At 43.9% G+C, this 26,670-nt stretch overlaps 2 protein-coding genes across 2 annotated transcripts in view; one reads left to right on the top strand and one right to left on the bottom strand.

Moving 5' to 3' along the window:
* Nucleotides 1-19,611, top strand: LRRC41 (leucine rich repeat containing 41). Its single transcript, XM_075616234.1, has 11 exons — nucleotides 1-278; nucleotides 1,604-1,987; nucleotides 4,551-4,637; nucleotides 4,920-4,990; nucleotides 6,323-7,442; nucleotides 9,021-9,254; nucleotides 10,174-10,338; nucleotides 11,857-11,955; nucleotides 12,476-12,598; nucleotides 14,107-14,182; nucleotides 16,020-19,611. The coding sequence occupies exons 2-11, from the start codon at nucleotides 1,879-1,881 to the stop codon at nucleotides 16,237-16,239; spliced, it is 2,304 nt and encodes a 767-aa protein (XP_075472349.1). The 5' UTR covers nucleotides 1-278; nucleotides 1,604-1,878; the 3' UTR covers nucleotides 16,240-19,611.
* Nucleotides 18,391-26,670, bottom strand: part of RAD54L (RAD54 like) — a 24,985-nt gene continuing 16,705 nt past the window's right edge. Inside the window, exons 13-18 of the mRNA XM_075616235.1 lie at nucleotides 26,418-26,528; nucleotides 25,689-25,812; nucleotides 24,920-24,998; nucleotides 24,238-24,417; nucleotides 23,260-23,423; nucleotides 18,391-22,156 (exon numbers count right to left, since the gene is read on the bottom strand). Coding sequence (XP_075472350.1) covers nucleotides 21,955-22,156; nucleotides 23,260-23,423; nucleotides 24,238-24,417; nucleotides 24,920-24,998; nucleotides 25,689-25,812; nucleotides 26,418-26,528 — 860 coding nt within the window. The 3' untranslated portion in view covers nucleotides 18,391-21,954. The remainder of the gene's footprint in view (nucleotides 22,157-23,259; nucleotides 23,424-24,237; nucleotides 24,418-24,919; nucleotides 24,999-25,688; nucleotides 25,813-26,417; nucleotides 26,529-26,670) is intronic.

The raw sequence follows: 26,670 nt of genomic DNA, 5'->3' as shown, positions 1-26,670 counted from the left end.
CGACATCTGTCACCCAATGTGTATGAAAGGCACAGTCATACTCATCATCTGAATATATATATTAATATTATTATTATATGTGATTAGTGACAGGAGACAGTGACATTATGATGTCATGGTTTCAGGAAGTGGGAACTAAAAACCTCCCATACTGCTGCATCTGTGTAATAGGGGCTCAATGAGTATCAGTAATCCTCTGACTGCCCATGTGCGCTGTGTAAACATAGTGTCTCCGATTTTTAGCTTCTGTCTGTAAACGCTTACATTCTGTATTAATGGTGAGTGATCTGACATGATAAGAGCGTCGTGGTGACAGCTGTCTTTTATTTGTTTGTTCTTATAAAGTAACATCACAAACATCACTCACCACCCCTGAGAATTAGCCTTTTCCCAACATGAGTGATGGGACGGTGGTGGGATTCAGCCGGTTCGCACCGGTTCGTGCGAACCTGTTCCTGGAATTTTTCAAGTTTAGAACCTGTGCAGTAACCGGCAGTAGGCTGCGGTCCCAGTAACTGCCTGTGCGCACGGTGCGGCGTGCACTGTGCGTGTAAGCACCGTCCCTCAATGGGGCTGGGCCCACTACGCACCGTCGCGCAGAAGGTGCAGCCGCGCCGTGCTGCAGGGTTTTTCCCAACTCAATAAAATTGAGTTTACTCCTAGCGACGGAGGCGTGGCCACGCCCCCACCGGCGGTTCACCCAATGAGGGCGAACCAGCCGCGTGATGTAATTTCCACGCCCCTGCAAATCCCCGACCACGCCCCCTCCCAAGATTCTCCTCTCCTCACAGACCGCAGATTGCGGTTAGCGTTGTGACACGCGCCGCCCCCCCCCCCCCCCGCCGGGCGCGCGTGTCATAGACATTACTGGGACCGCAGCCGTAGAATCACTTGTTTCAGAGCAGGCCTGCAGGAGATATTCGCCATCTAGCGGTCTGACCCGGAATTTCCGGTGTTTGCAGCTAGAGCTCCTCAGGTCATGCTCTGACTCAAAAAAATTTCCGCAGTTGCCGGCGCGACCTAGTGCGCATGTGCGAAAATAGAATTTTGCGCAGTAGCAAATGTGACCTATTGTGCATGCGCGAAAATAGAAGATTAAGCATGCGCAGCAGCTGATATGAACTAGTGCTAGAAATTTTTGCGCATGCGCGAAACTAGAATTTTTCCGCACGCGCAGTGGCGAGGCGCCATAATGCGCATGCGCGAATATAGAATTTTGCGCATGCGCAGTAGCCGAGTTGCGCATGCCGGGAAAATAGAATTTCGCGCATGTGCAGTGTCCAGCGGCCCAGTGCGCATGCGCGAAAATAGCATTTCGCACATGCGCAGTAGCCGATGTGACCTAGTGCGAATGCGCAAAATAAATTTAAAAAAACGCACGCGCAGTTCCGGTGCGACCTAGTGCGCATGCGCGGTGTTCTCTAGGAATATTTCCCAATATGACCGTCAGCATGTGACCTTCCCAATATGGCCTCCAGGGTGCCCCATTCTCCTTTTCCCATGAGTAACAGGATACGCTTAGTCTTATTCCAACTACAAGGCATTTAAAAGGGGATTTACAGTAAGACTTTGCACAAAATTAATTACTTTAAACATTATCCAGGCAGCAAATATAAGAAAAACCGGGTCAAGACAGCGAGGCGTAAACAAATAGGTTTTGACCTTCTCAAGATGGCTGCCGGGTAATGTCGCTGCCGCTTCCACGTGATCCAAACAGAATCCTACTGACCTTCTCAAGATGGCTGCCCCCTTCCCACCCTGACATGTAACTCCCGCCTCCCGGATCTGGCTTTGTTCCCTCTTGTCTTGTCCATCGCTCTCGGTTTTGGTTTCCCCCTGACATGAGGAAGTGCCAGTGATCACGGGGGGACCTAGGCCATGGAGGAGGCGGTGGAAGATGCTGGAGGGACACTGTCATCCACCCTATTTGAGCTGTGTGCCAGGGCTGTAAATGCCAACATGGAGACACTGGAGCAAGAAGTGTGGGGTAAGAGCAGCTCACTGGCACCCACAGGGAATACAGGCTTAGAAATCAATATTACCAAGGGTGGAGAACACCAGATAGGGTAATGAGCGCCCAGATGAGGGAGATTTGTGGTGTCTGGGTGAAACACGACAGTTATGGATTCCTATATGAGGAGTGTGGCTAACTGAAAATCAGTTGGATCTTACAGGTCTGTAAACCTATATAACACACAGATAACCACGTCGCTCACCAGACACAAAACAACAACTAAAAATAAATAGATGATACCGTTCTGTGGCTAACGAAATGCTTTTATTTGTGCGAGCTTTCGAGATACACTGATCTCTTCTCCCGGGATGTTACTATGAATCAAGCTAAAGGATTTACTGATACCTCTACATGTGTGTGTGTATATATATATATATATATATCTATATATATATATATATATATATATATATATGTGGAAGTGCTGTATGCTGGGTGATAATGGGGAAAGGCGGGGTTGCAGACCTGCCTAAGACATGCAGATGAGCATACAGTTATATTTGCATATATACAGGCATACCCCGGTTTAAGTACACTCACTTTAAGTACACTCGCGAGTAAGTACATATCGCCCAATAGGCAAACGGCAGCTCACGCATGCGCCTGTCATCATGTCCTGAACAGCAATACCGGCTCCCTACCTGTACCGAAGCTGTGCGCAAGCGGGGAGACTATAGAGCCTGTTACAAATGCATTAGTTACATCAGTTATGCACGTATATGATGATTGCAGTACAGTACATGCATCGATAAGTGGGAAAAAGGTAGTGCTTCACTTTAAGTACATTTTCACTTTACATACATGCTCCAGTCCCATTGTGTACGTTAATGCGGGGTATGCCTGTATATATATATATATATATATATATATATATATATATATATATATATATATATAATCTTCCATTCTTAGGGTCTTAAAGAAAGATACATTTTCAAATTTCAGGGACCAATATGAAGATTTTGTCAGTATCTTGGTCACTTCCTTAATTTTAAATCCTTAGTAGCTGAGGGTGATTAATTATTTGTCAAAGTAAAAACTCATTTGTCACTACATAGCTCTCACATACTTTCTGTCATTCATAATTTACACAATTATCACTCAAGAATTTAGCATCAGGATTTGTGAATGCACAAAGTAGAGGAGTTTCTTAGAAATAAGGATGTCAAATGGTAACAGAAATAGATTTGCAGTTTGGATTTATTTACTGAAGCATGTCAGTTTTACCTGCTTTTTGATATTTTTTGTGTCAGTATAATCTTGCTGTCTAAACAAAAAATAGATCCGTGTCAAGCTTTAGTGTAGCTTAAATGACAGAAAATTATTAATATTGCAAAACCTCAAATAATCTAGAGCATCATGAAGTCCTAAATTGCTGAAAGCACTTACAGGAGAGTCACTTAGTGGGAGCTTCGTCATCTTATTATTGAAAGCAAACATGTTTGAAGTGTGTGTTTGTGTGTGTATGTATATATATATATATATATATATATATATATATATATATATGTGTATATATATATATGTGTGTGTGTGTATATACATACATATACATATCTCCTCAGAGGACTCTAGCTGAGTTTTTAAATTAAATAGCAACATGTTGCTTGCATGTAGATAGGGAATTATTGTAAAGAAAAAAAGAATCAAACAATTGTTGGTATATGATGAAACCCATAAGTAAAGTGAGCTGAGATCTAGAAATACTTAAACACAGCTCCCATATCATCTTCACAGTAAGATACAGCAGAGCTCAATCTATATCAGTGATTTCTAACAGAGGTATCTTCCAAGGGGGGCGCCTCAAAAACCAATGGTAGATCACAGGCAGTATAATACGTTTTTGGGCCCATGTGGTGACTGCACACTTGTAAGGCCCCAAACTGCACCTTGGCATGTGGTATAGCTGTCAACTACAGCAGGAACTCACAAAGTCGCTCCCCACAATGCTTTGCATCCACAGCAGCAAGGCATTGTGGGGCGTGACTTTTGAAGCTCCCATAGTAATTGACAACTGTAGCATGAGCTTACATGCTGCCTGCCTGGGATTCACCAAACCGTTTTATTATCGACAGTCTGACGAGTAGGCAATAAGATTGACTAATTAGAGGTGCGTGGAACAAATATTTTCTAGGGGGTGGGGAGGGCACATTAGATTAGGTGCTTATGGTACCATTGATATGCTACCACAGGAGTGGCCAACTCCAGTCCGCAGGGGCCTCTAACAGGTCAGGTTTTAAGGATATCCCTGCTTCACCACAGGGGGCTTAGTCATTGACTGAGTCACTGATTGAGACACCTGTGCTGAAGCAGGGATATCCTTAAATCCTGACCTGTTGGTGGCCTTTGAGGGCTGGAGTTGGCCCCATCTGTATACATTGTTGTTCTCTTTAAGATGAAAGCATTATTATTCTGCTTATCTATATAGATTACGGAATGATGACTTCACTATGTGACTGTTATTTAACATCTGGATCTCAAAAGCCTGACGTACAGAGTTTCTTTTTTTTAATTATGAGAATGTCTGTTATTATAGGGCTCCCTGCCGTGATCCTACAGGGAATTCTGCCTCTGATGAACATTTACTACTTGGAAAGGATAGAGCAGGCAGCTGTCAAAAAAGGTAAGTGCTGGGTACTGACCAAAAATATTAGCACAAAGAAAACTTTGGCTCACGTCTGTATCATCCACCAATAATTCCTCGGTGTGGGCCAAATATCTATTTTATTTGTTGGGCTTATATTTAGGTTTGTTAAAAAAATGTAATACAAGCTGTGTCTGTAACCAGATCTGTGTGTGCGCTGTGATGATCTCTTTAAGCTGTGGGAATAGGGTTTTCCCTAATGTCTTCTATATGATGTTCTGTGTTACAGAGTTGTTGTGACTCTGTTTTCTCATTGGGCAGGACTTTCAACGCAGTCCATCTGGTGCAAACTGTGGAATGATGTCATGAAAAGCAAGCCATCAAGATTTGGGGTGAGTGAGAAACGAGCTTGTGTTTCCAGGGGCAAAAAGAAGCACAAATACATTGCAGGGCACAAAATAGTAATCTGCCGCAGCCAATTATGGCCAGTGGCAGGCTAAAGTGACTAGCTACTTCCCTGTTATGTCCGGCCAATGATTCCCCCAGGGGGAATGGCTTTCGTCCGCTTCAGTAAAAAAACGCTACTCAATTCTCCAGGCTCTCTCAGAAAGGGTTTCTCCAATTCTTATGAAGACAAACCAATGTGATGCTTTAAAGTGTATTATGGGGAAACGGAATACACCATTTTATTGTCTTAATATGTTTTGATTTTTTCTATCAAGTTTAATAAGTAAATCCAAGTAACCGAATGCTACAAATGAGAAAATGTTTGATTTTTCGGAGATCAAAAATAGTTGGGAGGCAAAACTGTAATTTGGCCAGATTATTTTGCCAGACAAAAAGGATTATTTTATGTCCAGCATTGAATTCACAGCTGGGCCTTCATCTGAAGTTAAATTAGGTTGTACAACAAAAATTGTTCATACCGCTCAGCAACTAATAGATTGAAACAATGAATGAAATATGATTGTGTCTAATTGACTAGAGAGGGTCAATGGGTGCTACATGTGTGCTGAGTTGATGTATTATCAAAATAGAGGAGAAGCTGATACTGCCAGTTAACCTCTAAAAGAAGCACACTACAATTATTATTATTCAGCATGTGTAGTCATATTAATTCTATAATCATTAAATGCTACGTTTAAACAGCCTAGGGGTGCACCCCAAGTGTGTTTCTTTTAGAGGTTAGCTGGCAATATCTGCTGCTCTATTTTGATATTAAATTATGTTGTCCTGAAGAGCTCTGACTATTTCTAACCTAATGCCTTCCTATCCCTTTTGGCAGTATGCGTGTTAAATAATGCTGCAGGGGTGGCCAACTCCAGTCCTCAAGGGCCACCAACAGGTCAGGTCTTAGGGCTGTGGTGGCTCAGTATTCGACTGCACTACCTGTGCTGAAGCAGGGGTATCCCTAAAACCTTACTTGTTGGTGGCCCTTGAGGAATGAAGTTGGCCACCCCTGCACTCGTGACTTTATCTGAGCTACCATATTTATTCTTGAACTGAAGCTCAGATTTGTTAAAACCATATTTCCCAGGCCCTTACTGCATTGAAGTGGTTAATGCAAACATTTTGCCGTGCCCTGTAACCAGACATTTATTTTTTCTGCATCCATTTCGACTCCTTTATCGCTAGATGGGCCCGCAGCGAATAATCGAGTGCAACGTGTCGCCGACAACCAATTGTTTATCAGGTAAACCATGCATGGGCTTGTCTAATTGCAGACTGTAACATGTTGGAGGAAGAAGTTCCTGGAAGCCTTTTTCCACAACGTCCTGCGTGGAATCCTGGATGTTTCTTCTGACCGACGTCTGAATGACCAGCGGTTTTCTCCCCTGGTGCACAGTTCTCGGCACGTGTCTGAGCTCACCATCAGCAACAAGCAGCAGGGAGTATCGGAGCTGACACCCACGGTCCTGGAAAGCCTTGCCCAGTCTGTGGAAACACTGAAATTCCTCCACCTGCGGTCTTCAGATCCGGCCACCCAGAGGTCACTGAGGTCGCTTCTTCACCGGCTCATTCACCACGGCCAGGTCAACAAAGTGTCGCTGCTGTCCTGGCCTTCCCCTGACACCAACCTCTTGGTCTTGATTCTAAGCATCAGTGCTGGGTTCTGGAAGAAACACAGAAACTACCCCTGTGCATTTTGCTCCAAAAAAACGTCTAGCAGTAGCAGCGAGTGTTTCCAGGCAAGCAAGATCGAAACGGACCTGCAGCAAAACGCAAGCACTACAGATCCCCCCGACATGCATTCCAGGCACCGCACGGAAGAGGCAGTGGGCAACCAAAGTGCCTCGTTAAGCCTACAGCCCCTTAACATCAGCCAGAATGTTGTCACAGGCCTCTCTGAAACCAACAGTGCTGAAGAGACTCGAACCCCAATACTTCGACTATCAAGAAGCCCCCACTCCAGGAAAGTAACGTGTCAGAACTCTAAGCTGCCTTCCACTGCTTCCGGCAGTAAAGTAGCATCTACCTCAAGGAAAAATCTCAAGTCTGGTTTGGAGTGTCCGGGCAGCTCCAGATCGGAGCCGGATGACCTGTACGACTTTGTTTTCAGTGTTCCCACTATGGGGGAGGAGAAGGCTTTGGACATATGCAACAGATCAAAGGAAAGTGCCAAGGGGAAGCCCTCAGACTTGGATGCAGCGCCCTCGTTAGAGGAGGTGTCTTCCATGGAGGAGAGGAGCATCGGGGTGCCATCTCTGGAATCAGCCCATCATTTCCGGAGCGTACGAGCCCTGAATTTGCACAACATCCCCCTCACTGTCAGCTCCTGCCGAATTCTGTGTCACCTCCTCTGCTCGTGGGTGTCCTTGGAAAGACTGACCATGGCATACAATGGTAGGGAGCAGATGCATGCTTTTGCTTTTCAGTGAATGGCAGATCCCTCGCCCGGAGGAGGATTTAACGCAGGGGTGGCCAACTTCAGTCCCCAAGAACCACCCACAGTTCAGTCGTTGACTGAGCCACTGATCTTGCCATCTGTGCTGAAGCAGGGATATCCTTAAAACCTGACCTGCTGGTGGCCCTTGAGGACTGGAGTTGACCAATCATTGCAAATGCTTGCTAAGGCATTGCTAGCCTCTGTTACTGAACAGGGCTTGATATATTTGATGAACTATTGTATTGGGAAACACCTTTTTTGAGTGTTCTCTGTAGTGTGTGAGGAGGTGGTTATAATGCAGAGACCAGTCCCAAAAATTTTTTTGTGTAATACAATACTTCATAAAATATATTGGGAAGCATTTGCAATGAATGTGTTACAATTCTCCTCTGGTCTCTGTAGGGGTGAGGAGGGGGTATAATGCAAAGATAGTTTTCCTTGAACTCCCAGCACCCCTGTACTGTAAACAGACTGCGCCCTTGATGCACATTTTTGTCCATTGGGAAACGTAACTTATCTCTGACCCTCCTGGTCTGGTAGGTTGCGGTGGCATGTTACTGCTTACCGGGATCTGAGTGGGGTGATGTTGGATCGTTTGAAGAACCTCTACTTTTACGTCTTGGGAAACCGAGATTCATGTTGAGGATCTCTTATCTTTTTTCATAAACCTGGGAGCCTTTTTCTCAAAAATGAAACACAAACGGTACCGGATTTATCAAAGGAAATCGTCCAATTGAAAGCAATTGGCTTGTTTCCGTTAATTAAAATCCGGCAGGGATTTTTTCACTCCAAGTCAGGCTGAGATTTGCAGGGAGACTTTGATACATCACCTTATAGTGGAAAGGTGTAAAAAAGTGCGCTCAACATTACATTGTGATAAGTAACAATATTATAATAATAGCATGTTCTTGTATAGCGCTGCAAGTTTTACGCAGCGCTTTACAGAGACATTTTGCAGGCACAGGTGCCTGCCCCGTGGAGCTTACAATCTATTTTTCGGTGCCAGAGGCACAGGGAGATAAAGTGACTTGCCCAAGGTCACAAGGAACCGACACCGGGAATTGAACCAAGCTCCCCTGCTTCAAACGAAGTGCTAGTGTCTTTACTCACTGAGCCACTCCTTGTCCCATTATTATAAAGTGATTAATGGGTTAACCAAATAACCCAATTGGTATGAGCAAATGCTCTAGAAGGTGCAGCTAGTAAATAAATGTTAGCTCAAGAACATCAAGATAGAAGTGGTAAAGGAATGTACCAGCGCAAACTTCAAAAAGATTCTTTAGCAAGAAATAAAATAAACACATAGTAAAATAGGACATAAGCAAGTGCTACAAGGGAACGTGGCAATGATACAATGTTACCAGACTGCCATCGACACGCCGAGACGGGTTGAAATTGCTGGAGAAAGACGCTTGGCGCTGGTATATTCCTTTACCATAACCTTGTAGTATTCTGAATAGGCAAACCTGAGCGCTCTGCTGTCTTTATTGCAGAGCCCCGTGCTGCCCTGATCTCCGCCTTCTGCTCCTTTTCAGATCTGGGCGCCAACATCTTCCACGTGGTGGAAGCCCTCTCGGCTCTGTCCCGATGCCCCGGCTGCTGTCTTGGTGTACTCTCCATGAGCGATTTCACAGCCTATGTTCCCACTCTGAATCTGGCCCACACTATCCTGACCACCTTCCCCTCCCTTCAGCTTCTCTCTCTCAGTTATGACCTGGAGAACCATACCGAGAAGGAGAAATCTGAGGAGAATCTAGCAGAATTCACAGGTAAGGTCTCATGTCGTCCAGTAAAAGGGCTCGGTGGTTGACCAGTGAATTGCAGGTTCTTTTGGTAGAGACAGTTTGGCTGAAACCTTATAGCAGGGGTGCGCTCTCCAGGGCGGGCTCAAGATTTTCCAAGGGGCGCGCAGCGGTTGTAGACGCAAGGGGATCGTGTGAGGCCTCCAACTTCCCTTACCTTGTCTTCGGCGACGCTTCAAATGATGCCGCGGGGGTCATGTGCCATGGCAACGTGATGCCGAAGTCAAGGTAAGGAGGGGGCACGAGCAGGGAGGGGAGAACAGACAGGGGGGTGCAGCGGGGAAAGTTTGCGCACTCCTGCCTTTATAGGACTGAAAAATAAGCAGTACCATTTTTCATGCCCCCCACTACTTGCCAGTGTGGGTTTACCATCATCTTTAGAGAGGTACATTGTAGACACTTTGCTTTGTGAATATTTCACTAAGAATTGTGTAACGGCAAAAAGTTTGTCCATTTTTGTATTTATTTTTACTTATTATTTTCGCTAATATTTTCTGGAGGGATGCAGAAAGGGGAGAGCAGAAAACATTTATAATTAACAATGTACGTGATGATCAACTTTAATTCTTCTGCCTTCTAACCTTGATGTGCAAATCTTATATTAAGTCCCTGGGGTTTCCCCGGTGATCTCGACCACCAACAACTGAGCTACTGATTGAGCCACTTGTTCTGAAGCAGGGATATCCTGAAAACATTAAAACAGACCTGTTGGTGGCCTTTGAGGACTGGAGTTGGCCAGCCATGGTTTAATATATGAACACAGTGCAATAGATGACTAATATCTCTAATCATCATCAACAATAATCCTTTGAACTCTTTTAGCCCTGGATGACAAATGTACACGCACAGTCTCATGTATATGAATATATATATTATGTATTTGCAGACCATCGCTTAAAGCAGTTGGATATCAGATTCCCCCAGGATCCTTTGCGGGCCGAACACCTGATATCCGTGCTGAAAGCATCTGCTTCCCTGTCTGAGCTCTCCCTGGACAACGCTACGTTTTCATGCCAAGAGGATCTGAGATGTGTGCTGCGTACGCTTGCAGGTAACATTGGGTGACATTCGCCTCCCTGGCTGGGAAAACACCAGATGTGGGAAGTTTATTAAAAACAAACAACAATAGAGAAGATATCCACACTCCTGTACTTGATTATAGGGTATTAGGGGAAGGGGTATAATAGAAAGCAAAAATGTCTCAAACCTCCAGGTGGAAAGTAAGACACCATAAAGTCCCTAAATCGGATGCACTCGACACACCTATGTATCCACCATATTTTATACTGGAGTACCCGTATGCTGCCACAGTGTACTATCCCTAACTATGCCAGTGCCTATACTGTCCGGCACCTTTTATATAAACTAAGTGTTCTTGTATAGGCATTCTGTTGAGCTAGGCCTATCATATCAACTTAAGCTACATTTGGTTGGTTGACGCCTAGTTATAGGCACCACCAGTCTACTGGAAGAGATTGTCCCATTCCCAAGGAATTACTAACCATATATGGCACTGATGTACCCGCAACAGTTCATGTACCACTGTGGATTATTGGGGCTACCTAGCCTGTAGCTAGACTTTATCTACATTAGCCCACATCCAGTATTTTTGTATCACATGGAAATACACCTGTTTGTTTTCTGGCCACTATTATTTTACAACATGAAATAAAGTTATGTTTTAACATACTCGTCATCATACCAATACATCACCTGGGTCTCAGTGCTAGTTGGTAGGAGCTTCTGTCCCTTGCACCTGCAGGTTTTACTTCACTGATACTCTACTGCTCCTGGCACCTACCCACTCCTAGACTGTAGCAAGAGCAGCTACCTCCCCCATCCCCATGTATTTGGTATATAGAACAAACACCGTAAACCTGCTGGTGAGCAGTAATTGAAAGGAAGTATGTGTATACTGTACCATTATGGACTCTCACACCATTACAGACTATATCACTGAAACATAGGTGTGTCGAGTGCATCCAATTTGGGGACTTCATGGTGTCTTACCTTCCACCTGGAGGTTTGAGACATGTTTGCTTTCTTGAACCTTCCACCATGTTTTTTTTCTCTCATACTCTCTTGCCCCCCCAACACCTTTCATCCTCTCTCGCCCCTCCTCCCCCACCTTTCATCCTCTCTCGCCCCTCCTCCCCCACCTTTCATCCTCTTTCGCCCCTCCTCCCCCACCTTTCATCCTCTCGCCCCTCCTCCCCCACCTTTCATCCTCTCTTGACCCCCCCATCCCCACCTTTCATCCTCTCGTCACCCCCTCTTCAATCTCTCACACCCCCCAACCCCCTTCTCTCTCACCTCCCCCACCCATTAAAATGCGTTCCCGGGCTGTGGAGGTTCTCCCTGGCACCAGAAGTTGTCCCGCTCTTCAAGGCCGGCCGCCGCCTCCGCTCTGCGACTGCTCTGCCTCAAGCAAGTTGTGCTTCCGCCCCCATCACCCTTCGTACCCCTCCAAAATGTGCCTCCCAGGCGACCTCTAGTGGTTGCACCGGCCCTGCGAAGCATTTCAGTTTCTCGCCTCGCTCTTACGTTTCCGTCTTCTTGTTCATTGCAGAATATAACCCGGCGCTGAGGAGGCTGAGCTTCCACGATATGAAACTGACCGATACACACAATGAAATTGTGCTCTTACTGAAGAATTGCAGCCTTGAAGGTACAGTAAGCCTCTATCTACTGCATGTTGGGACTCGCAGTGTAAATCATTGGTAAAATACAATGTATTCGTGCAGCAAGATGCTTAGGATCCCAGGGATATGTTCAGTCCTTATTAACAAAACAAGTATACAGAAAGTGACAAGAATAACCTGCAGGCCAGGAGGCCGCCACCGTGACATTGTGATGTCATTTGTAGGCAGCAGGACACATACTGTGTGGATTAAAATCCTTTTTGCATGAAGACCTCTGGAGCGCCGGTTCCTTCTTGTTTTTGGAGGATGTGTCCTGCATTATATGTCTCCCCTATGGGGGACGGTCTCTGTGCCCTCGAGGCTGTTATATAGATCCAGTGAGTGCACTTAACCTCTTTCTTGTTTTCATTTGTAGGCAGCAGCCATAACTATTGGCCTCCAAACCAAGTTTAAATTGCCCCTCTATTTTGCCTTAATTTATTATCAGTTTCACCCCCGTCATTGGGTAGGAGCGTATATGAAAGGCTTCCTCTTGTCATTGCGTAGAAGTCAAGTTTTCGTTCTGCCGCCTGTTTGAGAAAGACACAGAGGAATTCCTCGCTCAGTTTATCAGCGCGCTGAAGAGAAAACCTTCTGTAAAGATCCTGAAGCTCTGCGGAAACCGACTCGGTACTGCATTATACGACGACTGTGACGATTATTACAACGACTACTACTACCACCACGTGATCAGTTTACTGTTGTGTCTGCATGTTAAACCCTTCACTGTCGGTCGGAGGGGTGCTGCCTTCTGCTGCACTGTCTGGGTTATATTATATAGAGAAAAAAGGCAAAGGCAGGTCAAATGCATCTTTAATTAATGTAACTAATCTGCAGAGAGAATAACTTCAAAAAATAAGGTATAAAAACCTTACGTTTAATCAATGGGGGAAATGGTGATGCGGAATCATCTTTTTGTTTGTTATTGAAGAGTTAATAAAGGACTATGTTATAGATACAGGTTAGTTAATCTGCTTCATATAATAATTAAACTGCTGTTGAACATTTAGCTCATTATATGTGGGCGAATAAATGTCCCACCTTTCAATATATCAAATAGTCCACGGTCCGGTTCTTTTCTCAATTTATTCAGAGACAATAGAAAGCATCATTTCAGCCAGTGACGTGGGGGTTTCAGGCATATAGAATTTAGTTATAGGGGGGAGAATCCTTAGCTTGGTGGTGTTAAATCATTCTGAATTCTATAAATCCAAATACACTCTTACACATTTTAGCAATCACCTGTTTTTCTCACGGTCAGTCCAATCTTCTTAGTCACTCACCTACATTAGAACACTGTTCTTCCTTTAGCAATATTTACTTTGATTTACACAACTCTCTTTATTATGTCACTAGGTAACTATAGATCTATGTTTTTAATCTTTTAAGACTGATCTCGATTGTATTGTCTTTTACTACTAACTATTTAACTAACTTTTGATTCCAAACTCCTGATCCTATAATATTCAATTCAGCAGACATTAACCATACCAAGTTTCATTCTACAATGTAAATGAATAAAACAAGGTGTATTCTTAAGTCACACAAAACATGTTTGCACCTGCCTGTCTTCAGACTGATTTATCTTCTTATCTTTGCGGAGGCAGCTAATAATTTTCCAATATAATTTCTAACGTAATACTAAATTACTGATTTTAACTAGTTACATGCTGAATATATATGTATATAGACAATATAGCATATTTTATTATTTAGCCTTGAAATCGTCTCATCTTCAGCCATAAAGTGAAAGCCGTCATCTGCGTGTAACCTCTTGTGAACCACGTGTAACCTCTTGTGAACCACGTGTAACCTCTTGTGAACCACGTGTAACCTCTTGTGAACCACGTGTAACCTCTTGTGAACCACGTGTAACCTCTGTCTTGTAATGCGTAATCCCTTTGCTAGCAGAGGGTCATAGTAAAATAAAGATAGTGGGACTGCACCTATAAAGTGCCTGCATAACGATAGCTGTGCAGACAGTGTGGCAGGAGCAAGATATATTCTTGGCTGATCTCATGTATGGAGAAATCAGTCCTGTCCCAGTCTGGCAGACTCCCGCACTGTGACTGTTCCACTAGGACAGAGGACAAATGATTGGTGATGCCCTTGTCTTCTGAACGCCTTGTTCTCCGTAGGAAATGAAGGATTGGTGGCCCTGGCAGATCTGTATTCCCCCGATTCGTTGTCTTCTATTCACTACTTGGATGTCAGGTACAGACTATATTTATTTTATTTTTATTCTTTAAGGAGGTACAAAAAAAAATGATTGGGATTGCTTTTGCTAAAGACAGCCTATATTTGAAGGCAGGGCGGCCAACTCCAGTCCTCAAGGGCCACCAACAGGTAGGTTTTCAGGATATTCCTGCTTCAGCACAGGTCTTTGAGCCACCTCTGCTGAAGCAGGAATATCCTGAAAACTTGGCCTGTTGGTGGCCCTTGAGGACTGGAGTTAGCCACCCCTGCTTTAGGGCTTTATTCTGTACCCCCCAAACCGGCTGATAGTCTCCCTTCAAGTCAATTGATATAGAATAATGGCCCTTACGCTGAATCAGATTTGTTTTCATGTAAGGTAATGACTGTATGTTTAATATATCAAGAAAGGCCTAAATATCAATACATTATTCAAGCTAAAACATGTCAGCTAATGGGCTGCATGGTTTTCCTGTGTGCGCTTCCATGTTTAATGTCTTGCATCTCTGCTGCCAAAGTGTCACTTCTCGTGATGTCATTTATGGTTCTGACCCGGGGCCAGTTGGTGAGAGCATTTCATTCCATGTCCTCTTCCCACCATTGTTTAAGTAGAGGTTTCATTTCTTTCATCTTTAGCAAGTATGTATTTAATAATATCCAATGCAGCAGTGGCCTGTCACCCCTCGGAAGCCTCAGTCGTGTCGTGATTGTAGCATGGACTGATGGTGAAAACAGCAGGAGCGTGTGATTTAAGTGTTACTTTAAAGCTGCAGTTCAAGCAATATCCTACATGTTTTTTTTTGTTTTTTTAATAAATCACTTCTGTACTATGAGAATACTTGTAGCATTTAAAATAATAAAAAAACAATTTTAAAGACATTTTTAATGTATTCTAATGTAACAAGCATTGTTGTTCCTATAGCAACCATTTACAAAGTCACATCCCCTTCTGAAACAGCATCACCTTTTTGAACCCTGCCCTCTCTAGCAGTGAACCAATTGAATCTGGTGCCTGCCTGGTCACATGATCTTCCTCACAGAACTTTGGCTGTCAGTGCAGCAGAAGATTACCCAAGATGCATTTAGTGAACCCCCAGCTTCATTTCAGCGATCAATTTAGCTAATCACTTGTCAGTGTGTAGATTGTTTGATGCACATCTTGAATTAAAACAAATATATATATATATTTTTTTTTTTTAAACGACAGCTTGAACTGCAGTTTTAATATGAAATGGTTTTTATTAGTCTTTAGGAATAATGCATCCCCAGCATTAGAAGTATTTATGCAGCTAGACAATTTAGTTATGCTATATCTTCCTGCTCTCTTCGGAGATCTGAACGTTATAGGAAATTACATTGGTGTCTGATACCTAGAGGTTCCCAACACCTGTCCTCAAGTACCACTACCAGTCCAGATGTTAAGGATATCCCTGCTTGAGTACAGTTCGTGGTACTAGAGGCCCAGATTTGGGGGTACCCCTGAACCATGAATGGCATCAGCAAAATGGCAACATGCCTGGCTTCCTGTTCTACTTCTTGTAAACGTTCATAACTGCAATATGCTTTTTAAATCAAATGTTCAGGGTGAAGCGGCCTTTATGAAACCCAATGAATCCCCTCATTGCTACTACTTTGATTCCTACCCCCATGCACAGCTACACATGTAACTGTGAGTGCTCCTATTTCTCCTTATGATGCATAAAGGTGGGATTGCTGCTTTCTATGAGCTGGACGATGATCGTTAAATAAGCCTCACAGTTTATTTGCAAAAAGCCTTCAGCGCTTTACCACTTCCACAGCGCATGTGGTTTTAATGCTTTGCTTTTTTTAATGCGTTTTTGTTGTGTTCCTATCCAAGCTCCAACTGCATTAAGCCAGATGGACTGCTCCAGTTTGCAAGGAAGTTGGAAGGATGTGGGAAGATCAAACTGAGACACTTGTCCCTCTCCCAAAACCTGTTGGACCGTGATCCCATGATGGCACAAGAAGCCCTGCACTCCCTGGAAGGAGTCTGTTGTGTGGTCAGCGACACCTGGGCCTCTGCCCAAGCCTTCGCTGAACATGTCAGTGTAATGTGATGCGCAGCTCTCCCTACACTTCCACGATTCAGTGCTCCTGATGGATAAGTACACATTGTATACAGTGCATATATGTATGGTGCATGCTTTATATGCAAGGCTGTATCTTGGGCTATGGGGATAAATCAACTCCAACCTGCCTGTCCCCTCCTGCATGCTTCCTTACAAAGGCCTGGGGAATGCCTGTGTTAAATCCCCCATAGGTTTGTCAGGAGGAGATGTGAATGCATGCACTGTGTATTGTCCTTGGCAAGACTCCATTCGCAGACACCAGGAAAGCACACGCACATTTTCACAGGAGCACTTGGGTTTTGTAACTTTGACAGATCTGATTTGTTGTTTCTGTGATTTCTCCACTGGCGCAGAGACCCCGTTTTTGATATTGAATGCAAACTCGAATTCTTCCCACGATGAAGGGGAAAAGAATAATCTCAGATGTGCAAAAAGTCCCAGCTATAAATCACGTGAATTTAAGCCCTTTGCTGCCAGGGTCCTGTAGCCCGGTGCTGCTCAACTCCTCCAGTCTTCAAAACCCCCAAGTCAGGTTTTAAGGACATCCCTGCTTCAGCACAGGTGGCTCAGTCGTTGACTAGGCTGAACATGGGATATCCTTAAACCGGACCTGTTGGGGGTCATTACAGTCATTACTGCTAAGTAATGACTTGTTACCCTCTCTGGGCTGTTCAGGGGAATTGACGGGGAAGCACCCCCCCCCTGAATCAGACCAGACTCTTACTTTCAATGCAGAATCAATTGTTACTGGTCACAATCCTTGAACCATTCAAGGTACAGTTTCCTCCCTCAGAAGTGATATGGGTGAAACCTGAGAGTGTAAACATATATTCTATTATTTGTAATGAAGTGCAGGGAAAAAAGGATATATATTTTAAAGAGATTTTCTGTTATGTTTTCCCCCCATTTCTTGGGGGGGAGAAGTGGAGAGGGACTCCACTTTTAGGGCCACCTCGTGCTAGAAACTCTTGGCACAGGTTAGGCTCTCGGCCTTACTGCAACCTTTACATTAGGATAAATGCATTTTAATTATTTTTTATTTTAATGCTAATAAGAGCTATATAATGTCCTGTAGAAAAGGAATGCATTTTAAAGTAGTAACAAAATATGACACAAATAACAGCCCGCGTCTCTGTCACACTATCGTTTGTAACCTTTTGCTACCCAGGCATGTCCTACATCGATTAAAAGCTTGACTTGCCTAGAAAATGATCAGGTTTTTGCATTTCCTAAATGATGACCCCAACATTTTTGCCAAAACTGTTTTAGAAGGAATATTCATGAAGCGCGGACGTGGGGTAACGTCCATTCAATCAGGTGCACTACCCTGCGTTGGTTCTTAGTGGATCCCAGTCTAAGACCCATCACCAGGTTTATTCCATTGCCCCCTCTTCAGGAGCCCCATCAAGATTTTGATGAATTTAGAACAGGTCCTATGAAATTGTTATCGATGGCGTTACAGCCTCTTCATTTATTTCACGATTAAAAACCATGAGCTGGTATAATCGTTTCCCTGAGATAAATCTGCACATAAATTGCTACATCCAGAAGACTTAACTGTATAAAAGGCCCTTTATTAAATGGAATGCATCCAAAAGTGGAGACTGGGTGGAGACGTATCTTGGCCGAGTTGAAAACGGCAATCCCGCCCAAATGACAAATTGATAATTTTTGGTGATTGGCATCTGGAGCTGAAGCCCTCTTTCTGGAGGTACTGGTGGAGTTAGTTGTTCATTTAAAAGGAAGCTGCAACATAACGTTACCGTTTCGTGTTTGGTGGCCATATTGAGTGCCTGTCGGGGAGCTAAGGCACAAACAGGGTCCCAGCAAATAATGCAGCTAGGGGGAAAAGCACTTACTCAACAAGCTATTATTGCGTCCCCTCAAATAAGGAAAATGGAGTAGGAGTAGAGTGGTGGGAGATTGACTGGTGTGTATAGGGTTAACTTAGGGAAGTGATTTTGAAGAATCACCCAGTGAGACAATTTCTTAACTTTGATATGTCCAAAATGTTCTCAAACTATTTTTAAACTTTGCCTGAGTAGAAATGAATACATAACCACTCAGAGCATCGGATGAAGTTTCCGTCTTGATAATCTGAGTTGTTTATTCTGTTTAAATAACAGGATCAGAGCACTGTTCCTTCAAATATTTGTTTATTTTGCTTTGGCTTTAACAAACTAGTATCACAAATGTATTCTAAATAAAATATAAACCTCACTGGCTTAATTTGTTCTGGGACTAACTGTAGCCGTTCAAAATCAGCGGTCACTCCTAGCTTTAGGATTCGTTGCTGACCGCGGGGCTTATAAAACTTTTCAGAGGTTAAGGCTGCCAGGTAATATGCAAAACCTGTTCACACTTAGCTCTGAAATGCAACATTCCCATTTACACACAAGTATGCAAAACACATATTTTCTTTTATTAGTATAGGTAGATGTGCGAGAATCTAGCTGCAAAGACAGGTGACTGATTTGGGGTAAATTATTGCTCAGAATTGACTTCATAGAAAGAAACAAAAGCATTTTGTAGGCCGTGCATCAAAGTAGATAATGGTATTTGCCACAGAAGTGGGAGGCACTTTAGTCTGCATCCTGTATCTATTCATGTCAACAACGTGTATTTGTTAGAGTTTCACTGACACGAGACTGGAAAATAAAACGACACCCGGTGTATTAAATAAAAATACATGCTGAAAACCGGGAAACTCCCCCCCCACCCCCCGTGTAGTGCAGTGTTTTTCTCCATGTTTGCAGCCGAGAGACTTTGATAAATGACCACCTATACAGAGATACTTTTCTGTTCTCCGCTTAGCATTTTAAAAGTGGGTCAATGGTGGTGGGACTTCCAAACACACAATGCAATGTATCAAATTCTCCTTTCCCTCCCCCTTCATCTGTGTGGTTTAAAAAAACAAAAAAAAACTTTCAAACCGGGGTTTCGCTAAAGAAATGCATCAAGTCCAAACACTTAGTGTGAGCTTAGCACCCGGCCCCTGCATGAGATGTTTACAAAGGAAGAAGCACCATTGTAGTGTAGGCAACTTTTTGGAACACTATGTAATTGGTTTGAACCTGCTTTTATACAAGGACACTTTTTGGAGCCAACTACCTTCGTTTAATGGTTCACACACCACTCAATGTCTGTTCTCGATACAGAATGAATCTCTGTAACAGTAACAACCAACATGTGCCAAGGAAATCCTATATACCTCTCTCCATTAAATTACAAAAACATTGTATCTTGTCTGTTTCTATGCTGATGTAAATATTTTTATAGATATAAAATCTTGCTTAAGTGTTATTATAAAAAAAAAAATGGAATAATCAAGCACACTAATAAAGTTGATTTAAGATCGTTTTTGACAAGTATTTGTTTTTGTGGTTATCAGAAAGTGAAGTTTCTAACTTTTAATTAATTTTCTCATCTTGCTCCCAGTTGGGGGCCCTCAAGCCTACAGTGGAAACGTTCCACGCGCTCTACTTTGCCAGGTGGAACTGCAGCCTTAAATCATCCTTATGCAACACTAACGTTATCGTTTAACTAGCTAAAAACTGCATTGCAGCACTGGTTACAGCAGGCGTGGGCAACTCCCGTCCTCAAGGTCCACCAACGGGTCAAGGGTCTCCCTGCTTCAGCACAGGTGACTTAAGGGTATCCATGCTGCTTCAGTCAGACAGTCATCTGTGCTGAAGCAGGGATATCCTTGACATGTTGGTGGTCCTTGAGCACTGGAGTTGGTCACCCCTGATGTACATCCTGCGTCAAAGTAACACTCCTGTGAGAAGGCTTGGGAAGTCTGAGTGTGTACCGAGATACTATTATGTAGGGCCGTATGTATGTTTCAGATTGTTTCTTGCAAGGTATATTGCTGCAGTGACACCTTCGCTGGCAGAGACGCTTGCTAGACTTTGTATTGCAATATGGTGCAGGCGTCTGTGCCACAGACAGTGTTAAGGAAGCACTGTGATACCAGCAAGTTACCAATACACATCTGCAAACTCTGCAAAGCCTAGTGTCACAAAACAGCAGTTGTGTTGTACCACAAAGTCTATATTTCAGATGCAGACACATGAGCCCACCTCACTGCACAAAGCAGGTAGGCCCGATTGTAAAGCCAAGACCATAGGCACATAAGCAACCAGATTTCTTCCCTGATTATGTCAAACATAATAAACATTTTGCTCCATAAATTACCGTCACGAAGGTCTCACTATGGCCTGTGTGTATTTACATGTTTTCTGGAAGGAGTCGGCAGATGCACATGGGTGCGCAGAACAGGATTTCTGCTTTAAACAAAAATAATCTGCTCAGTCTTGGCTGTGGTACATTTATTACTTCACCCAGCGTGCAAGAAGCTGGAAGACTGTTGTACTGCTCCATGCTATAAAGCAGTTAATCCCAGTCACATACAAATATAGGAACAACAACTAAGACATTTACACGTTTTCTGCATCGTGTAGGATTTGTAAGACAAGCATATTAAAACATATGCTGAATACTGTCACTGACCGAAGGAATACTACAGTGCTCCAAGAATAAAAAATATCAGGGTGCGTGAGAACACTCAGAGCAAAATACAATTTCTCGAATTAAATAATTGATAATTGTTGGGACTTTATAGATCATTATTGGCCAATTAAATGTGTCTAGCAAGAAACTGTTTCAGGAGCCTTAATCTTCAGAGATAATTATCTGCAGGTCTCAGAGGTTCCTGTAGGCAAAATGTAGATGTGCTGTAAACTGATTTTATTTCAGCTCCGGGGACCCCCTGCTTCCAGAGACACTTACACAACCCCCCACCCCCCCCAAGAGGAGGAGGGATGGCGGTGGTTCGCTCTGTTTTATAAAGCTCCGCGTCACAGGGTTCAATATGAAGCTGCACCAGATATGGTGGTCACGGCTTCCTATTCCCATTGGGCTGCAGGAGCTTTGAAAGGTAGCGATATAAACCCCGTTACCCATTCGCAGCTACTACCTGCACCCCCTAGAGGCATATCCAAAAGCGGGTTCACCGGAGCTGAAATTATTGGGGTTCAGCTGCAGTGACCTCCTGCATCAATCCTGTGTAAAAAAAAAAAAAAAGCACTTGGATTGCCTTTAATGGAACAGCAGTTCTTCACTTCAGTATCTTTAGAAACCGCACAGGTCTCTCTTTCGTGTGAAGTTTAGAAAGCTCTGTCTACACTATCACACCTTTGGGGGTCTCGCATTTTGGCCCATCAAAGGGCAGCACAAATGTTTTTGGGATGTCTTCATTTCAGTGGGATATTCCTGAATATAGTCATACGAGTGGCTTGTAATGACCAGGGAATCTCCCTTTAGGTACAAGTAACTGACCCCCATTCTATTCTGACTGCTCAGTTCTGTACACTAGATGGCAGCAAAGGACAAGGAATAGGCTATGCATTCAGAGAAGCCCAAGTCTGCCAACTGCCTTCATTTTAATTATCCCCAGATTAATCACATGGAAATTGTCCTCATTTATACGCGGTGCCGAGGACAAGCAAACACAGGCCAGTATGTGTCTCCATGCTTGGCGTTCTGCTCCTGCTACAGGAGACCTGCTATACACATCTGCCAGCCATGGTCTTCCTAACCCCGTCGCTGTATTGTAGGACTCCGGCAGAGGACTCTGGTTGGTTCCAGGTTCCGCTCGTTCTCTGCCGGTTCCTGTGATCCAGCAGACTTTCCTGGGCCTGGTCACAGGACGCCTCTCTGCTCCTCGTGGGAACGGTGGTGAAATGTAAACGTAACCGCGGCATCCCAAGCCGCCTGCAGCGCCGAGTCCTGGAGCCCGCGCTTGTCTGCGCAGTGATTCCACTGCGAGAGGTCCGATGTGCAGTCGGTACCGTCCGGGGGAGGTCTGACCTGCCGCATGTTCACACAGCGCCGACACTTGAATCTGAACGGAGCCAAATAATGAAAGTTGTTTAGAATGTAGGTGTAGTAATATATATAATAGTAATAATAATAATAATAATAATAATAAAAATGACTAGAATCAGACAAACTCCAGTGTGTTGGGAGGTCAAAGATCACAACACAAAAAGAGATCAGCAATTCAGTAACCAGCTAGGAACACGGTGCAGATAAGGGTAATAACTAGTAATTAAATGATGCCTTTCAAATAACTACAATTAGTATTTATTTCCATTGCTAAAAAAGGAGAAGTCAGTAACTGTTTTGGCCTTTTTCTTTGTTGTCTGAAGTCTGATCCTAGGTAGGTGAGCAGCGTTCCAGAGCAGGAGGGCAAAGTGGGTAACAAACAGACTGGGAGAAAAAGCTCAAACTAAATTAATCCCACAATGGCGGTTATTCAGTAAACTTCAATGGTGTGATCTGCACTAAGGCAGTTTAATGAATAATCCCCAATATTTATGATGGGGAAAAAAAAAAAAGAAGAGAGATCCCCCACCCACCCGTAAAAGTTAAATACTGAAAACACTAATTAAAAGGAATATCTACATATCCTCACTGAGGCTTCCTTAGTCTGTACACTTACAGTCCTCACCTCCTCCCCCATCATAACTTCTATCTAGCGGTAGAAGCGATTTTAGTGGCCAAACCCTGAGGAGGACAGGCCTGGAAATGTAATAGTGTGTTTCCTGTCCCTGCGGTTCTCAAATTCACAATGGAATTTTTGCTTGGAGTTTGGATGGTCTTTGGTAAAGGGAGTACAGGTATAATCATATAGAAACAGTCCCCAATGCGGTTTTGTAAGTTACAAGAAGCTCATCTATTACTTCATGCTGCAGAATATTTAGAGGGGGTTTAAGATGGAACTATACATTTTTAAGCCGGTGGTATGGAAAAGCAGCAAAATGTTGGTACCGAGACCATGGAAATGTAGAAGTTTGTTTGAATTTTCAGACGCCCCAAAACAGAGCCTTTTATTAAATCCCTCAGTTGTTCTAATATTTCAGAGGGTAATTCTGTAACCCCATAGCCTCCTCCTGTACCAAGTTGATTACCACAGCCATGCCTTCCTGACCCACTGTTGCTTACTTGTCGTGAGTATCGCTGGCAGTGTTCTCATTCAGCGTGAAGAGCTCCTTCAGCTCCCCGACGGAGAAGTGTCGCTCCACATCCTGCTCCTCGTCTACAACGCAGCTGCTAAGAGCTTTCTTATGGGTCTGACGCTGGAAGATCTTCTCCTCGATTGTGCCAGTCTGCCAGGAAAACAACAGAGGTGCATCTCCTTTACTGCTGATGTGATGGACAAGTTCCCAATGTCACTTCAAGGACATCACTTCCTCACAATCCTGACTCCCACGTGGATACAGCTTCTTATGTTAAATCATTTGTCTTCCGCTGCTGACAGTTTTGTTACAAACTTTCTATCTTTTGTCTTACCCACCATACCTTGTTTTGTGCCCGTTATGCCCACTTTCACAGCTTCACATTGCAAGGCCAGTGATCAACCTCACACTGATGAGACCTTAAAAGGTCAAAACAGCTGTCTGAGTAGGTTTACTGGCTGTGCTCTTAAACCCAGCCTGTGCTGAAAAGCTGTGTGATACGGCAGGCATTACCTTATAGGGGTCCATGTGAAAATGGATTAGAGGCAAAAAGTGAGTGCTCATTTTCATGTCATTACCCAGAATTCCTGGCTACAGTGGAAGCATTGTATGGTAAGCGATAAACGGGGAAAAGCAGGGTTGCAGACCTGTCAGACGTGAATGTACTCACAAGTGGTATTTTTATTTGCCGTATGCTGTACTTGTTTGGTGTCTGGTTTTAAAGTCAAAATACAGAAGGCAGTGTTGTGCACCACAATAGATAACATTGTTACATGCACCGAGATGAGCTTCTATTCATGTGACGCTCCCACCCTTCTATGCATTTATTTTCCCCGTACAACCACAATCACCCCAGAAGAGACGGAGAACGAACACAGCAAAAACAACTTGACAGAATTATGGATATGGAGCACGGCGAGCCTTATCTCATAAAAAGAAAATGAAAGCAGAGTGTGGTACATACCGAGAGCAGTCTGTAGATGAAACAGGTCTTTTTCTGCCCATCTCGCCACACACGAGCCATCGCCTGCTCATCGTTCGCTGGGTTCCAGTCCGGGTCAAACATTACCAGCCTGTTTGCACCAATCAAGTTCAACCCGCATCCTCCGGCCTTGCTGCTCAGCATGAAAATAAACTCTGGACACTGGCAGCATTGGAAGAAATAATTATAGATAAATGACGTTGCAAAAGACCTGATTCTACTTACAAACGCAACAGTACGTCAAATAAAATAGGGATGAGTAGGTGCACTCACCAACTGCCACTGGTGTGGTATATATCAAGGGTAAAAAAAGAAATGGTGCTGGCACTCCAGTGGGCTTTAAAAATAAGGTGAAACTTTATTCAAAAGATCGATGTTTCGGGCCTCACATGGACCACCATGGCAATGGTTCTTGTGAGGAGCAAAAAAAGCCTATCCTTTAAAAAAAAAAGAAGAAGGTGGTAACACTTTATTCCAAGCCTACTGGAATGCCTGCTTTGTTTTCCCCTCGTCAAATATAACAGCCAGAAAGTCAAATGATGTCATTTACAAATGAGAACGTGCCCTAATAATATTCAAGGAGTCACCACGCCTTTCTGCCACGATCGATGTTCTGCACCAACAACGTGATCAAATAAAAAAGGCCCAGCTCAGGACCACTTACCGAGGGGCTGTTAAAGCGTTCCACGATCTTGGCCCTCTTCTTTATGGACATGGTCCCGTCTAGACGCATGTACAGATACCTTCCACAGAATACAAATGTTTAGTGGCGAAGACATAGGAGACGGGTTCATGTTTAATGAAAGACTCAAAACCTAATCGCACATGCACACACACACGCGCGCGCACGCACACACAATGGAAACTATTTTTGGCACGTCTACCAATTAGGAAAGAATTTGTTCTGGAGAAAACTAGAACCATTTTGCAATCTATGAAACCTTTTGTTGAACCAACAAGAACAATATTCATAGATACTGTATGAGCTTTCAAAATAACAGAATCGTGCCCATGCCCCCTATCCCCCCACAAACAGGTCAGGTTTTCAGGATATCCCTGCTTCATCACAGGTGGCTCAATCATTCACTGCTTCATCACAGGTGGCTCAGTCTTCAAATGAGCCTCTGAGTGAGCCAACTGTGCTGAAGCTGGGACATCCTGAAAACCTGACCTGTTGGGGGGGGGGGGGGGGAGGGGTGGCTTGATGACTGGAGTTCCCCTATGAGGAGCGGTTTGAGAAGAGAACTTCCCATGTACCAAGGACACTAAACACTCATTCTTGTTTACTAAATGATATTACCGACTCCCTTCTTATTCCTCCAGAGAGACCACATTTCAGTTACATGCAGCTACAAGCATTTATGGTCCATTTTACAGCAAAGACAGTCAAGAATCCACCGGTAACGCCTTCGATTCGCCTGCACACATCCTACCTCCTAGTCCTGCAGAGTTTCTCAAATAAATCCAGTGTTTGGGTGTAATTAGACACCAGGACCACCTTATCGCTGCTTGTGCTTCTAGTGACCGCCAGGATATAATCCAAAACCAGCATTTTCCCTGGAAACCAACAATATGAAAACAGCATTTTGTTATGTACGTACTGTACTTATTCCTGGGTTATGGAATGCAACCACTTATTGTAAAGAGTACACAGAGTAAGATGTAAAGAGTACACAGAGTAAGATGTAGAGAGTACACAGAGTAAGATGTAAAGAGTACACAGAGTAAGATGTAACAGGTTTTCAGGATATCCCTGCGTCAGCACAGGTGGCTCAGTCAGAGGCTTCGTTTTCGACTGAGCCACTGGTGCTGAAGCAGGGAAACCACCCAAAACTGGCCTGTTGGTGGCCCTTGAGGACTGGAGTTGGCCTCTCCTGGTGTAAACAATATGGTTTTCTTAAACATCCACAGGCCAGATAACCTAATTATAGTAGCACTAACAAGGCCTGACTGAGTGCAAAATGTGACATGAGCAGGGAGTCTTGTGTTCTTGTGACATCTCGATCTGAAACACCAGGAATCACTATATTGGAAAACTGATTGTAAGCAAGTTCCACGAGACACACACCCTCCCCCCCCCCCCACCCCCCTCACCGCCCCCAAAAGACTTGCCAGGATTAAACAAAAATCCCACAGTCCAAAGCACGGTGCCCATCTTTTACCAGATAACTGAGGTTCCAAGGATTTGGTATTGTATCCGGGTGGGAATAAGTCAATAGCTCCCTGGAATCCTTCCTCCTCTTCCACACACTTGTCATAGATCAGAACAGGATCTGTAAAGCAGGGAGAGGATTCCTACATATTGCAACATAATGTCTTGAATGGCTGGTATTTTCGGAGCATGGTCTGCCAAATTAGAGATTACTGAGCAGGGATTAACATCCTCCACTGCTGCCTGCATCACTAAAGTTTTAA

This window comes from Ascaphus truei, chromosome 10, assembly GCF_040206685.1.
Source record: "Ascaphus truei isolate aAscTru1 chromosome 10, aAscTru1.hap1, whole genome shotgun sequence".
Lineage (NCBI taxonomy): Eukaryota > Metazoa > Chordata > Amphibia > Anura > Ascaphidae > Ascaphus > Ascaphus truei.
This window is presented reverse-complemented; position numbering and strand designations above follow the sequence as displayed.

What these genes read in the sequence shown, in the direction of transcription:
- LRRC41 (XM_075616234.1), top strand. Translation starts at nt 1,879, where the DNA reads ATGGAGGAGGCGGTGGAAGATGCTGGAGGGACACTGTCATCCACCCTA. An exon ending in GAATCTAGCAGAATTCACAG is followed by an intron (nt 9,255 to 10,173) that starts GTAAGGTCTCAT and finishes ATGTATTTGCAG; the next exon opens with ACCATCGCTTAAAGCAGTTG. An exon ending in GAAGAATTGCAGCCTTGAAG is followed by an intron (nt 11,956 to 12,475) that starts GTACAGTAAGCC and finishes GTCATTGCGTAG; the next exon opens with AAGTCAAGTTTTCGTTCTGC.